This window comes from Rutilus rutilus (genome assembly GCF_951802725.1).
Source record: "Rutilus rutilus genome assembly, chromosome: 17".
Taxonomy (NCBI): Eukaryota; Metazoa; Chordata; class Actinopteri; order Cypriniformes; family Leuciscidae; genus Rutilus; species Rutilus rutilus.
Window position 1 is genome coordinate 33,392,557 of NC_140230.1, and position 16,258 is coordinate 33,408,814.

General features: G+C 34.0%; 1 protein-coding gene across 5 annotated transcripts in view; it reads right to left on the reverse strand.

The window, feature by feature from the left end:
- The window catches only part of kif13a (kinesin family member 13A), a 70,540-nt gene that overhangs the window by 34,902 nt on the left and 19,380 nt on the right, over window positions 1-16,258 (reverse strand). For all 5 annotated transcript variants that reach the window (XM_084386191.1, XM_084386192.1, XM_084386189.1 and 2 more), the window contains exons 3-9: window positions 14,409-14,421; window positions 9,251-9,311; window positions 6,488-6,580; window positions 5,215-5,395; window positions 3,862-3,949; window positions 2,430-2,564; window positions 843-955 (exon numbers count right to left, since the gene is read on the reverse strand). In XM_084386191.1, the coding sequence (XP_084242317.1) occupies window positions 843-955; window positions 2,430-2,564; window positions 3,862-3,949; window positions 5,215-5,395; window positions 6,488-6,580; window positions 9,251-9,311; window positions 14,409-14,421 (684 nt within the window). The remainder of the gene's footprint in view (window positions 1-842; window positions 956-2,429; window positions 2,565-3,861; window positions 3,950-5,214; window positions 5,396-6,487; window positions 6,581-9,250; window positions 9,312-14,408; window positions 14,422-16,258) is intronic.

The window sequence follows — 16,258 nt, forward strand, 5'->3', positions numbered from 1 at the left end:
ATTTATTTTAATTTGTCATTTTTTTATTTAATAAACTTTTAGTTGGTATTTTTCTTTGTTTTTATTTTTAAAAAACTTGACATTTCATGATTTAATTAATGTTTAGATAGTATTTTAATTTTAATTGTTTTTATTTTTAAATTATTTATTTTAATTCACCATTTTTATGATTTAATAAATTTAATAAAGTGTTTTATATTTAAATTATTTATTTTAATTTGTCATTATTTAATTATCTTTTAGTTAGCATTTTCCTTTGTTTTTATTTTTAAATTATTTATATTAACTTGATATTTTGATTAATGTTTAGTTAGTATTTTATTTTAATTGTTTTTATTTTTAAATTATTTATTTTAATTCAACATTTTTATTATTTAACAAATTCTTATTAGGTGTTTTATTCTGATTGTTTTTATTTTAATTTGTTTATTTTAATTTGACATTTTTATGATTAAATAATAATAAAATGTGTATTATTTAGATTTTTTTTATAAATGGTTTTTTTTTTTTTGTTATTTTAATTTGACATTTTTACGATTTAATTCATTATTAATTTTTCTATCAACTCACTCCTGTTTTGGAAACCCTATATTAGAGGATCCATATTTTTAATATAGCATCCATTAACCTTCCATTTGAAGATGCTCTTATTCATGTAGGTTTGTAAAGACGCCTGCTTTATTCTCTTCTTTATTCGTTTTGTTGATCTTATCCTTTATTCTTTCATCCTGGCTTAAGTTCCCAGACTGCATACTACAAACTGTCGACCTATTATTGTTTTTTCAATCATTATAGGCAAGTGGCACATTTCCTCTTAAAGGTCAAGAGTGCTCTTGTCTGACCTGTTGATGTTGCTTCCTTCCTTCAGTCTCTCTCCCGCAGCTCCAGTCTTGGACACGCGCTCGCTGCCGGCCAGATCAACCAGACTTATCTTGCTTACTTTCTCTCCAGAATTCTGCGTTCGCACACAAACACAGACATAAAAGCAAGTATTACAATCAACAACTTCCTAAATCAGCACAATTCAGCCCAACATGTGTCTGGTATAGATCAGGGGCCGGTTTCACAAAGATAGACTTTGACTATGGCTTAGATATAGTAGATAGTCAGACTTCAGATAGACATCTAAATCAGACTGTTGCAAAAAGCACTTAAGACTCTGACTATCTTAGGTAGGACTACACTGCAATGCATTCTGGGTAAAATAAGACACTTTTCAAAACAAAAAACATGGCGGATCGAGTAAGCGCATTCAGCCGCTCAGTGCAGTTTACCCCAGCGGAGAATATGTGTTTGTTGGAGGAGTATAACAGTTACAAGGACATTTTACTTGGGAAATTTAGCGGAGAATGTAGTAACAAGAAGAAATGTTTCAATTATGAGCCATTTTCCCTTTTCTTTTGGCTGTTTGTAATGTAACTGATTGTTACTGCTGGTTGCCAAGGTAACAGAGTCTTAGACCTTAGACCAGAGTCTTTATTTTTGTGAAACAGTCTAACTTGCATTAGACTAGTCTATGAGCACATTTTAGACTTGTCTAACACTATAGGTCTAAAATAGCTTTGTGAAACCGGCCCCAGGGTCCAAAATGAACACTTGCCACGCATTAACTGACTATAAAACGTCATTAGGAACTGCAAACAAAGTTACTGCATTATTTAAATCATATTTAATAATGATAATCTGATGTCAGTGATGTGATCTGCTATGACATTTGAAGTGAAGTTAGGATGAATGATGTGTTTTTGTGACAGATGAGAGATGAAGACTGACTCATATACAGTAGTGGCCAAAAGTCATGTTCAGCCGAAATCTTCACCCTTTATTCGAATTATTACAAATTTGTTAAAGATTTTGTAATCATATTGCATAATTGTGCTTGAAGTCAATTGTTTTATTTGTGATAACGCAATGAAACATGCCAAATTTTGCAGACTTAATTTCTTTTATACAAAGAAATTATGAACACATGCAAAAACAAGAGAGAACGTACCAAATATTAATAACTGATTATGTTGTAGTCAATCTGTGCTTTTTCCAGTGAGCTTTTTGTTTTTCTATGCATTTGTTTGCATAGTAAAATAAAACCTGTAGCTGTAGTTTGTGATTTTTGCCAAATCATTTTGTCAGATAAATATTATAATCAAGTTTAGTGTTTTGTTTTTCCCTCATATTCAAAATATAAAAAAAAAAATAACAATATTTTCCTCATATTTCGCTGGTTTAATCAAACTTGTAGGGTCATTAAAAACAAATCTCCCCTCCGGACATCACTTTTGCCCACTATGTGAAAAACTAATAAACTAAACTGATTAATTATTTGTTTATCATTAGGGACAAAATATACTGTAATAGAATCAGCGGAAGCTTCATTTCCCATATATCTGCACAATTTCAAATGGATAACCGTGATTGAGTGAACCACCGACCCCCGACTGCAGGTCGTAGAGTGTCTGCGTGACGATGACGCTGAAGACGGCGTGCGAGCGACTGCTCTCCTCGTTCATGTTGGTGGCGGCTACAGTGCGGGATTTGTTCCCCTCCGACATCAGAGATTCAATGTCCTGTGTTGGTGGGAAATGAGAGAAAACACGCAAATAAATTGCAAACATCTTTTCAACAGGGAACGTTCTCAGAACTTTGGCTAATGTTCTGGAAAGGTTCTCTCATAGTTATGAACAAACGTTCTTCCAGTAACATTAAAGGGTAACCCTCGCCAAAATTGAACCTAGGCTCTTTTTGTTAATCTGCCCGAGTCAAACTTTCGTGTAAAAGCAGAATTAGAACGGAAACGCCACTTTTAAGTTTGACCGCATTTTCGTTTTAGGTCAAAATGCCTTTTGAATGGGAGTGCTTGGGGCGCTACTATGATAGCATCAAAATCGCTCTTTTTAAAACACTAAGAAGGCTCGACACAACATGAAACTTTGCTGGAAGTATCACCAGGGGCTCTACACATGAACTCCAGCACTGAGAACATTGTTTGTGTACACAGAGTTTACTAAAAAGAAAGATTTTGACTCACTTTATCAGTTAGTGTTTCCGGTGGCTGGAATTTTGTCAGTCAAAAGTAGTCGATCTCCGAATGCAACGTAACATTAGGAGAGTAAAGATGGAAAGCTCCTAAAGCTTGTTTCCATATAAATTCACGGATACTTTTTTTCAATCTAAGTTATCATGCTTTTCTTTGAAATTACAAGTTCATGACATTTCCTCATATGGAGTCAGTTCATTATGTTGCATTCGGAGATCGACTACGGAGATCGATCTACTCGGGTAGATTAACAAAAAGATAATCAATTTTGGCGAGAGTTACCCTTTAAAATAATGTTCCTTTAAAGTTATCTGGTCTTTAATAATGTTCTCATAATGCTAGCACAAAAACTTTATTTATACATTGCTCATAAAATGCTTTTTTCTGAAACTTTTTTTAATGTTACTACTTGTTTCAGAATGTTTATAGAACATTGAAAAGTAACATTCTGATAATGTTTGCAAAATTCTAAAATGGAATGTTGCCTTGACGTTCGCATAACCAAGAAAAAGCATTTTTTAAGGGCCGTTTTGTAAAATGTCACATAGGTCAGTGTAAGCGGAAAGAGTGAAAATTACATTTCTAATCCACATCAAAATGTGATTTGGTCTGTCATTTAACTTTTTTTTTCTTGCTGTTCCGAACAACAAGGAACTTTGCTTGTCTGAATAAAGCCTATATGACACTGTCAGGGACAGACAAAGGCCTCCTACAGAAGTTCGAGAGAAACACCTCAAACAAAGATGAAACTTTAATGTAACATTGAAACAACTGAGACTTTCATGAATCTCCTGAGGTAATATTTCAGGAGAAAATATGATGTTCACCTCGAAGCTCATCACAGCCAGCTGAGAGAGCCCGTCCACATACGGACCCAGGACTTTATGTTCCCTGACCTTCAGAGACTGTCTGCTCCTGTACGCAAGGAAGAGAAGAAATGTGAGAAAATACCATTACAGTTTCATTAGCCCTTTATTAAAGGTCCCTTCCCTAGACGCCGATCCACAATCTTCCTCTGGTTTGAGCCTCTTGAAAGTATCTTCTGTGTTTTGCGATTAGAGCATGTAATTTATATATATTTATATACGATTTATTAAATAAATATAATTTACTTTAATTATAAATAGATATATTTTAATTATATATATATATATATATATATATATATATATATATATATAAAACAAAACAAAAATAGAAAATTATAAAATTTAAAGATTAATTTTTTTTAAATAATAAATAATAATAATTTATAAAAGGCAAAAATACAAATCTGAATTGAAAATGCAAAGTATAAAACTGTAAAGAAAAACCTTAATTGTGCTATATATGCATAATGTGCCATAAAAAACAGGACAATAAATAATTTACTAATAAAATTGTAAGGAATAATACATTTTAAACAATATGCTGTAAATAGTACAGGAGAAAACAATAATAAAAAAATAAAGATAAAAAATTTAAATAAATAATAAATAAATAAATATATAAAAATAGAAGATGTAAAGCATAAAATTATAACAATTTTTTTTTTTAACATTTCTAAAAGTTAAACTAAAAAAACAAAATGAACATTTAAAGCAGGACATGACAAATTTTGCTAATGAAATTATAACTATTAATTAATACAAACATTGTAACAAAATAAGAAAACAATAAAAAAAATGTAAGTAATGTATGTATAAAATGTAAAAATTAGGGACAAATGAAAAACAGAATTGAAAATGTAAAGAATAAAATTGTAACAAAAAAAACCATCAAAAAAAATAATAATAAGGCCATAAAGTTGTAAAAATAGGACATGAAATAATTTACTAATTAAATTATAACTATTAATAAAATTTTATATATAGCACAAAAATGTAAAATATAAAAACTGTAACATAAAAAAAAGAAAAACTTGATCAATTTAAATGTAAAAAATAATTGAAATTTTGTAAAGCCATAAAAAATAGGAAGTGATGTACTTTAAGTTGAGTGTGAAAACCAGTGCTGTAAACTCTCACTAGATGGTGCAGACGCGCGTGTGTGTGTCTGTGACAGATCAATGACTGTGAACAACCTTCACACAGCCTAAACACAGCTTCTGTGGATCCTGTAAATGTGATTCTCCACACCTGTGTGAACTTGAGGAGAGCTGAGAACTTTCTGTGCCCACTGTATGTTATGAATCCGCTCACCCTTTGGGATCCAGCAGGTCTCGGACTTTTTCATTGTAGATCTCCATGAACGAGACCTCCACCTTGAAGGAATGGGCCTCGTTCTGCTCTTTGGAGACCCTCTCAAACAGCGAGCAGCAGAGTCTCGGGATCAGGCCTGGCTGCTCTCCATTGCCCATCATTGAGAAGGATTTCCCAGAGCCTGCCAGACCACCAACACAACGTTTCAAAGGTTAGAAGACATTCTGTCACCCAGCAGGCGTGTTCGCACACGTCAGCCCGCATGTAAAGCTTGTGTTGGAGGACAAAACGCCGGTCTGAGAACTAGGACAGGAAGGCAGAGGAAAGACAGACACTGAGCGATTCAACACAACAGTAATGATTGGAAACGCAGAAGCTTCCTGTTCATGAACGCTGAAACATCAGGTTGTTCAATTATTCAATGTATTCTGCTTTTACAGATTTGAACATTGAAAAAAACTAGTTTTTTCATTACAGATAATTTTCATCTGATGTGCATGGTCAAGAATAAATTAAAATAATAAAAAATAATACAATAAAAAAATATATTATTTTAAAATAATTTAAAAATCTGAAATAAATCTTAAAGAACCGAAACAAAGGAAAAATATTTTTTTTTATAATTATTATTTATGTAATAAAAAAATAAGATTCAATATTTTTCTATTGTTTGTTTAATGCTTTTTGTCTTAAATGTTTAGACTAAAAGTAGAAAAAGATAAATTGTCAAAAAAAAAATTTACATAAAAATCATCAATTAAATATAAATAAATATGTTTTATAATATATCTATATTTTATATATCTATATTTTTTGTTTATACAAAGAAAAAAATTCAGGTTGAATCTTGTTACTTTATGACGCTTACTTTATGAATTTTCTTAGAACTAACTAGAAATAATTATTTAAAAAGAAAATGATAATTGAGAATAGTACGAATTTGAAGAGAAAATGTGCTTTAATTGTCATTAAAAAATGCGCCAAAAAAATACATAAAAATATGTTGGCATGAAATGTGACCTGGACATGTTTTTGTGACATTCATCAGTCCACCGTAAAACAAGGTGAAACGGGTCGGGGAATTCCTAGTTGTGTGATTTTATAGTGTGAAACATATATAGTTATGTCTCGCAGGGCTCTTTTATGCTCTCATGCCAATAAATGAGCATCTATTCATGTCTTTCAATGAAACGGATGTCACTATCAGCAACAAAAAAGCACCTTTACAAAAGATCATATATAGTTTCCTCTGTGTTTCTCTCTGTAACAGTACCTGTTTGTCCATAGGCAAAAATGCAGGCGTTGTATCCTTGAAATGCGTTTTCAAGTATTCCCTCCCCAAGGCACTTGAACACGACCTCCTGACCTGCAAGACAAATACATGAAACCATGAAAACCACAACATTAAAGGGGTGGTTGAATATGATTTCACTTTTCTAACTTTAGTTTAGTGTGTAATGTTGCTGTTTGAGCATAAACAACATCTGCAGAGTTACGACGCTCAAAGCTCAAAGGCAAACGGCTGGCTGGGACTACACCACATTCCTCCCGGGTTAGTGACATCACCAACCCTAAAAGTTGCATAAACCCCGCCCCCTGAACGCGATTTATAGATTATCAAGACAGAATATGCTAATCAATGAGTAGAAGATAACTACACATAAGCTACATAAATTCAACAACTAACCATTCAGAAATGTTGTCTACATGTTGTCACTTCTTCTTTTGAGTCTCTCCATCTTTCTGACTTCGGTTTGAACATAAAAGGCTAAAAGTTTTGGAAATTTTCAGTGCCTGTGTGTGTGAGGTAAAAGGACACAAGCTGTTGAAGCTCCGCCCCCTGTGTGCCGAGAGCAGAAGCTAATTTGCATTTAAAGAAACAGACACAAAACGGTGCGTTTTTGCTCACCCTCAAAAAGTGACAACTTTAACATGCTATATAAAAATATCTGTGGGGTATTTTGAGCTAAAACTTCACACACACACTCTGGGGACATTTACATCTTGTGAAAAGGGCATTATACCACCCCTAACAACATCTTCTCGCTCTGATCTCCATACTGTACAAGAAGGAACAATTCACCGCTGAGCAACAAAGGGATCTCCACATTTCTCATTTCCTTTCCTCTAAAAAGAAATCCCTCGAGCCCTCCCACAAAAACCTCCAAAATAAGCGGTGTGAATGCGGAAAAGGGCCGCATGACGTGTTCGTGCTTCGGTGAGGCCGAGATGCACAGTTCTCCACATTCATGGTGAATCAGCCAGCTGTGCAGAGAGCTAAATAAAGACGGACCTCAAGCGCTTTCATCCGCACAAACCGCCTGTTGTTTCTGAGCACCAATGCAGCGCGTGCAGTTCATGCACAGGAACCCAAATGCTCGTCACACAATGTGTCTGAACAGCGGTGGGACATCTGATGCATGAAACCCTTCAGACTGGAGATCTTTTGTTGATCGTCACAACTCATTAACCCTGTTTAAGTGACGGGTAATCGGGCAATAAGCAATTACCTTTTCCATTCACTTTTTATCACAGATAGAGAGAGAATTTATAAAGCTGAACATAAACTTACTTTGATGTTAAACATCCTCATCTCACTATAAGACAAACTCTGAATGTTCAAAATGAAAACTAACACTGAACTAAAACTACAATTGAAATGAACACTTTACAATAAGGTCTCATTATGCATTTACTAACATTAGCCAACAATGAGCAATACTTTTGTTACAGTATTTATTAATCTTTGCTGACATTAGTTAATACAAATAAAGCTGTTCATTGATCAGCTCAGAATCATTAAATAATATCAAGATACAATTTTTGGATTTTAATAATGTATCAGTAAATGTTGAAATTAACATGAACTAAGATTAATAAATGCTTTACAAATATTTTTCATTATAAGTCAGTTAACTAATGTAGTTTACTAATGGAACCTTATTGTAAAGTGTTACCAATAAATTAAACTAGTAAAATAGCAGTATTTAAATCCAAAATATTAATAAAAACTAAAATAGTAGATAAATACTAAAACATCACTGTGACAGACTCCGTCTAAAGTAAACTTTATTCAACTTTATTAATTCCATGAGAGAAATTTCTAAGCCAGAATGCTCAAATAAAAATGTAGATATATTCACATAATAAAAACAAATTAATAAGCCACCTATCAAAAAGACATTAATAATAAATAAAAAAACAGAGGAAAAAAGGTACTGCCCAAAAAAATATATGAGCAATTTACATCAGTCAATAAAAACTAAAAAAATTGCTGTAAATTGAATGATGGAATTTAATATATAAATACCCAAAGCATCAAGTTAATTTGATTTTATAGCGCTTGTGAAAAAGCAGAAAAAATAGGAATTTCCCAAAGCATCCATCATTAATTTGACTGTACAGGCCTGTATAAAACCCTGTAACTGCACATTATCCTTCCTAAAAGACTTTAATAACCAGTGTGTCTGTGTGAGTCAACATCACACTCACTCACACTTATATCCATTAGACTGTAAGATTGAAAGATGAAAGAACCAGATCCATGTAAGAACATGTTTGCAAAGTCATTCGTTTGTCAGCCAGGCTTTATTTTGGCAGACTTAAACAGAGAGACCTGACTGGAGGAACCATGTCAATGTGCGGCATTATAGTGTGGGGTTTCAGATGAATTCAGACAGATCCTTCACTGACAATAACAAAAACAACACTGAGCAGAAATAAATATTCAACTTTGTTTTCTGCGTTATGTCTGATCTCCAGTTTTGCGTGTAATATGCATCAGACGGTCAGTGAACACCACAGCATAACCAGTACCAGGCCTAAACTAGCCTGGACCAGCATGAGGATTTAGTGTGATCCCAGCTGCTTTTCTCAGACCCCACCCTGGGAACGGCACATCGTGTGTCCGTGTTACTTCCAGGGCTTTCCATATTACAATAGCAAAAATAATCCATAATTATTATGCAGGTGTGACTCTATCGAGCACAGTGAGGGGGAAAGGGATTCTGTGTGGACGTGTTAAAGAGTGACTCACCGGCGTACTTCGGGATGTTGGACTCATCCATGGACCAGAAGCAGTGGTCGAAGGCAAACACCTGCAGAGACAGAGAGAGATGCATGATATAACACGCTCCTCATGATGCTGGTCAGGCCTCAGACAGACAAAAGAAGACTTCATGTGTTTTATACCTGACACACACACACACACACGGAGAACATGATTCTGCTTGTCTTGAACACACTGAGTGAATGAGAATAGGAAAACAGCCCTCATCATCACTATTTTATGGCACTATTAAAAGAAAAAGTTCTATACAGAAACGTGAATAGAAACTTTTTGGGGTTCCTATCATGGGATAAGTTTATGGATTTAGTTTTAAAGGAACACGCCGACTTTTTGGGACTTTAGCTTATTCAACGTATCCCCCAGAGTTAGATAAGTCCACATATAACCTTCTCATCTCCGTGCGTGCCGTAACTCTGTCTGACGCACCCACCGCTAGCCTAGCTTAGCACAAAGACTGGAGGTAAATGGCTCCAGCTAGCATATACTGCACCCAATAAGTGACAAAATAATGCCAACATTTTCCTATTTACATGTTGTGATTTGTATAGTCACAGCGTGTACACATAACAAGGTCACATGAGACACAGCCATCTTCTAACCGTATACATACTGGGAACTATACGTGGGAGTTACGGCACGCACGGAGATGAGAAGGGTATGTATGGACTTATCTAACTCTGGGGGATACGGTGAATAATCTAAAGTCCCAAAAAGTCAGCGTGTTCCTTTAATTGATTTAGTTTTAATACAATTTTATGAATTAAGCAGCTCGTAAACATACTTTATCACTAGAAAACAGAAAAAAAATCGAATAACCTGTTAAAAATGAAAGTATTATGCAATCATTTAAGACATTTTTCATTATATAGAAATTTTTTGGCATAAAGGCTTCGAACCTTAGGGTTCTATGTAGAACCTCATTGGTCAGTTGGTCAAATATATATATATATATATATATATATATATATATATATAAAACATAACATAACACTCTTACTATTCCCAATAGATATAATCAAGTGCTATCCTCTCTTTTATCACTAAATATCCTGTTTCACTCACTACATAATACATCACATTATGGAAGTAAAATAGGTTGCAAAATGGATTTCATATTGACTTTTATATTCATTCCTGTAGCTCAAACAGTCGATCACTGTACTTGCAACACCAAGGTGAATGCATTAACTGATAAAGTGCATACCTTGAATGCAGTCACTTTGGATAAAAGCGTCTCTAAAATGCATGAATATAAATATACATGTTTATCCAAGACAGAACCAGATTAAATGGAAATGTTTCTCCTGAGAAAAAGTCCCTATTAATCTCACACATCTCCTTCCTCAGTTCACAATTTGTACTTTGCACCTAAAGTCTGTGATCAAAAGAGATCTCTATATGAACTCAAACATTTCTCATTCATTATTTTTATTTTTTTAAGATTATTGGATGTATATATATCCATTTAAATACTATTTCAGTCTTTTTACTTCAAAATGTTATGTTTAGTTCAGTCATGTGTAATTAATTGTGAAATTTACTAGCGACTTCTGAGTGAAAATTGTCTCTACACCAAATGTTTTTTTGTAGTGTAGTCTGGTTTAATTTCTCATAAGGCATTTCACAAGAAACCAGCTTAAACTTAAATTAAACATATTTAAAAAAGTCTCCTGAGCAACATCTGAGCAGTGAAACGCTCCTGAGAAACATTCTTACGGTGCTTGTGTACAGCAACAGTCTTCGTGAAGACACAGTTAATTAGATACATAAATCTGGAGACAGTGGAATAAATTCCTGCTTTGGTGACACATGTTTCCAGAGCGACCGGCCCTGCGGATCCGTACGGGAGCAGGGATACAAGCCTGCTAGTAAGAGTTTCCCTTATCTCACATCCTGAACAATGCAGAATTGTTAATGCATAAACTATTTTCGCCCTAGTTTTGCAATAAAATATCTAACGGTTCTTTAAGTAGATACATTTCCCTGAAAACCAATGTTGTTTAAGATATTAAAGGCGACCTATTATGCCATTTTTCAAATTCTTGATGTTGTTTTTGGTCTCTACTGAAAAGTTTATCATGCTTGAATGTTCAAAACACATTATTTTTCACATTGTTGCAGCTCCTCTCTTCCCAGTCTGTCAGTAACACCCTGTTTAGTTCCTGTCTCTATGAAGCCCCTCCTTCTGAAAAGCACAATGTGCTCTGATTGGTCGGCTGGATCAGTGTGTTGTGATTGGTCGAGCGCTTCGAGCGTGTTTGGGAAATGTCCCGCCCCTTTTACCATAACCGCCAGTTTCAACACAATACAAAAGTAACTCAACCAGGTTTCGACCCCTTTATTTAGCATATGCCTTGGGAGGGAATTATTTAAATGAGGAATATTGCGACGTGTTCGTTCCCGGAAGAAAACTTAAGACTACAATCGAGGCGTTTTTTCATGCTCAAACAGCAACATTACACACTAAAGACAGTTGAAAATGTTAAAAAGCATAGCAGGACCCCTTTAAGGCCCAGATTACTGTATGTGTTTTATATAAGTCTATACAGTCTTGTTCCAAATTCAACAAAATCCTCCAATGTATTTAGAGGATTTAAAGGGTGCAAAATAGGGTTTTTGTAGCGATACAATAGAAGAACTTTGGGACTAGCAGTTCATAGCAATTCAGATTAATTTTTTTTGTGTGTGTGAAGAACATTTTAATAATCTAAAGAACCTTTTTCCACTATTAAAAACCTTTTGTGGAATAAAAACCATAAATGCCAATACCTTTATTTTTCAGAGTGACTTTCTTAACTTTTAAATTCATATTGTTTCCATATTTTGACTGAATAAGAAAAGCGATCTTGGTAAAGGATGAGCTGTTTTACGTGTTTTGCAGTGATATAGTGCGACATGTTTTATGAGCGCATGAGTTTTCTCTCTCTCTCTCTCTCTGGAGATCACTGGGAAACAGACTCTCTCATCTGTAAAATCAGACTGACCCAAATGTTCTCTGATTAAGAACAGAGAGCCAAAACACTGGAAACACGCGTGAAGAACACTGGGCGTTCTCTGAACGTCAGTCTGAAGAGGAGGAAATAACAATAAATATCTCCAATTATCTGACCGGATGCACTTTTCTTTTTTCAAAAATAGTTCTGCAATTATTTATTCACTCAATTCAATTCAATATTTAAAAAAAAAATCAGAATTGCTTTCAGAGACGGACGGGTTGAATATAATTTTGACTATCTTGAATACAAGTGTATTGTAAACAAGTTTTCAAATTTATTGAAGTGTACGCGTTTATGTACGATTAATCAGCTGATATTTCACGGTCGGAGTTAATGCACAACCATTCAAAAGTTTGGTGTCAGTAAGAGTTTTAAATGTCTTTGAAAGAAGTCTCTTATGCTCAACAAGGCTGCATTTATTTGATCAGTAATAACAGTAAACACTGCGAAATATTATTACAATTTAAAATAAGGGGGTTTCTATTGTAATGTATTTAAAAGCGTAATTTATTCCTGTGATCAAAGCTGAGTTTTCAGCATCATTACTCCAGTCTTCGGTGTCACATGATCCTTCAGAAATCATTCTAATGTGATTATTTGATGCCCAAGAAAAATGTATTATAATATCAATGTTGAAAACTGTTGTGCTGCTTCATATTTTTGTGGAAAACTATGTTACATTTTCTTTTTCAGGATTCTTTCATGAATCGGGAGTTCAAAAGAACAGCATTTATTTTGAAATATAAATATTTTGTAACATTATAATTGTCTTTATTGTCACTTTTTTATCAATTGAATGCATCCCTGCTGAATAAAAGTATTAATTTCTTTAAAAAACAGCTATTCAGTAGTTCAGGCCAATAATCATTTCTGCTTATCCAGTAAACAGTAATGTTAGTCGTGTAATATCGCTGACTTCAGTGTTAAAGTGCAATCTATATCTATATCTATATATATAGTCTACATAATCTTATACGGAAAGGAGGAGAATTTGAATTAAAATTCATGTCAATAACTCCATTTAAATATGCATGGCACAGTTGTATAGACAGAGCCAGGTTTAACAGTTAGTGAATTCGGCACAGTGCATTTTGAGTAATTTCCTCTCTCTGTTCATTGGCGTAAGCGGAGAAACGCTTTCCAGTAATCGGCACTACGCTTCTGATTGGGTCACTGGTTGAAAAAAAGGGAAAAAGCTGGAATGGTGTTGCTCAGCATTAGTCTGCACTGCAGTCGGTCTGCCGGGCACAATGGCAGCGCTGCGTCTGCGAGCGAGAGAGGGAGACGAGCGCTGCAACAATGCAGCTTTGAATGTGTGCACACTGGCCCTGTGTGTCCCTCGCTGCCTCACACATTGTAGCTCTTTGTGGTTGTTCACGAGATCTTAGAGGCCTGACACATTCACACAGACGCTTATCCCCTTCTGATGACCCACCGGAAGGATGGAGGAGCTCAAATGCATCTTTGACTGCATGTGGAAACACTTTAATGTGAAAAGCGTGTTGTTAACCATGTAAATCCTGACATATGTCAGAAAAATCTCTGTTTTTGAAATGGGACAGTTTATTGAACCTTTAAACTAAAATATATTTGAAAAAAATTAAGTTTGCATATGTGTTTTTGATTGAGTATCATGTTTGACACATCAGGCTTTTATGGCTCATATAGTGTGATAAAGTTAGATTATGGAAAAAACTAACAGGCCCAAACTGAGCAAAAATATACAATTTGGTGCAGTTGCTCATATTAATATGGCCAAAAAGATGAAATATATGATATATTTATATTACAGACTACTTACATGAAATGCAATCTTAGTAAATTATATTTATTAAATGCTCAGTTTTATGATCAAAGCTCTGTAGTTATATAATGTACTGCAATCGAATGATGATTGAGATGAACAAATAAATATTCCTCCAAAGCCTGATGGATCATATTTGATACTCATATTTGAACATGATAAAAAAGATGTATGGATAATCAAGTAAACCTAGGATGAGACCTATTCAGATGAGACATAAAAAATGGAACAGAAGTAATTCACAACTATATTGCTGTAGCTGTAATATGAAAATTGTTTAAATATTAATATGCACATAAAGATGTGTGATAATCATGTGTCTTACCTTTGGCTGTTTTCTGAGTGTGACGAGGTGTTAGTGGCACATCAGGACCATAAAGACAAATAAAGAACAAAGCGCACAATCAACAGCATTATTTTACAAGGCATTAATAATTGACCCATGTAAACCTTCTTCAGAAATGGCTCATTCAGCAAAGAAAAAATATATATAGTTTGGAGTAAGTAGGGGTTTTTTTCAACAAAATGTACTCTTGTATTCATCAAGGATGCATTAAATGGATCAAAAGTGACAGTAAAGACATTTATATTGTTACAAAAGATTTATATTTCAAATAAATGCTGGAATATCAACTTTGAACTGGAGTTATGATGCTGAAAATTCAGCTATGATCACAGGAATAACTTACATTTTACAATATATTCACATAGAAAACAGCTCTTTTAAAATTGCAATAATATTTTACAATATTACTGATTTTACTTTCTTTTTTATCCCAAAACAATGCAGCCTTGGTGAGCAGAAGAGGCTTCTTTCAACCCAAACTTTTGAATGTGTACATTTCTCCTTCAGCAAATGATCAATTACCAACTAAAACACATTTCACTTGTCATGATTTCATTCACAAATGGTTTTCTAAGACTCTTAAAACGGAGAATCTCTGCTTCTGAAGAACATAAGATGTGATAATACAGTATAAACAATTTTTTTGTTTAATAATTTAGTATAATATAGACACATACAAACTGCAACACTTCTCAATAACAGTGAAAAGCAACAAGCATCATGAAATGAAGATGAGCTTACATCAACACAACAAATAACGGCAACACTTTCTTTTAAGTTGACGTAGTTACACTTTACCACAGTAAATTATGCATAATTACAAGCAACTAACCATAAACCAAACCCTAACCATAATTCTATAGTAAGTACGTGTAGTTAATTAAGATTACTCAGTACTTATTTGAGTAAGTACAGGGTGGGCCATTTATATGGATACACCGTAATAACATGGGAATGGTTGGTGATATTAAAGTCCTGTTTGTGGCACATTAGTATATGTGATGGTCACCACCCATCTTGAGGAGTTTGCCCCCTCACATATACTAATGTGCCACAAACAGGACTTTAATATCACCAACCATTCCCATGTTATTACGGTGTATCCATATAAATGGCCCACCCTGTACAACGTAAATACGTCACCTTAAAATAAAGAGACAGAAACAGTGAAAAAAACACCACCAACAATCCTATTATGGCAATGCATGATGGGTGCTCTTTTTTAAATGCTCCTGCATTGTTAAATTTGCGGATATTTTACTTGTGTATAAAATTTTGCATGGTATGGCCCCACCTCCACTTAGTGAGTTTATTAGACAAAATCATAGGCCTAACTCCTCTACTAGAGCTATAGGGGACTGTATAATACCATATAGAAGGAGTGCTTTTGGGCAGTCAGCTTTTTCTAATAGAGCTACACATGCCTGGAATACCTGCAAAATTAAGAAATATTACATCTTTTACTTCTTTTTCTGCATCCATAAAACAGTGGTTATTGGATAATCAATTATGTGTTCATGATTTGGAGTAGTGCCTTGTGTTTGTCTCCTTATATCTAAAGTCATTCTGTGTTTGTATTAATATGCTTTGATTATGGTTATGCTTGTTGGAATGTGTTTTTATATGTTTTGTGGACTTGTGGATTTTGCCATCAACCTGCCAGGGACTACAGATGAAAAATAGCCTGTATGGCTAAATCTGGCACATTTACATGATGGACTTGAGTGCTCATGTTGATTAATGTGCACTGTCCCTTTAAAAAAAAAAAAAAAAAAAAATTGTATGAATTATTTTTTAAAAGTCCAAATATTCCAAGTAGTTAATTAATG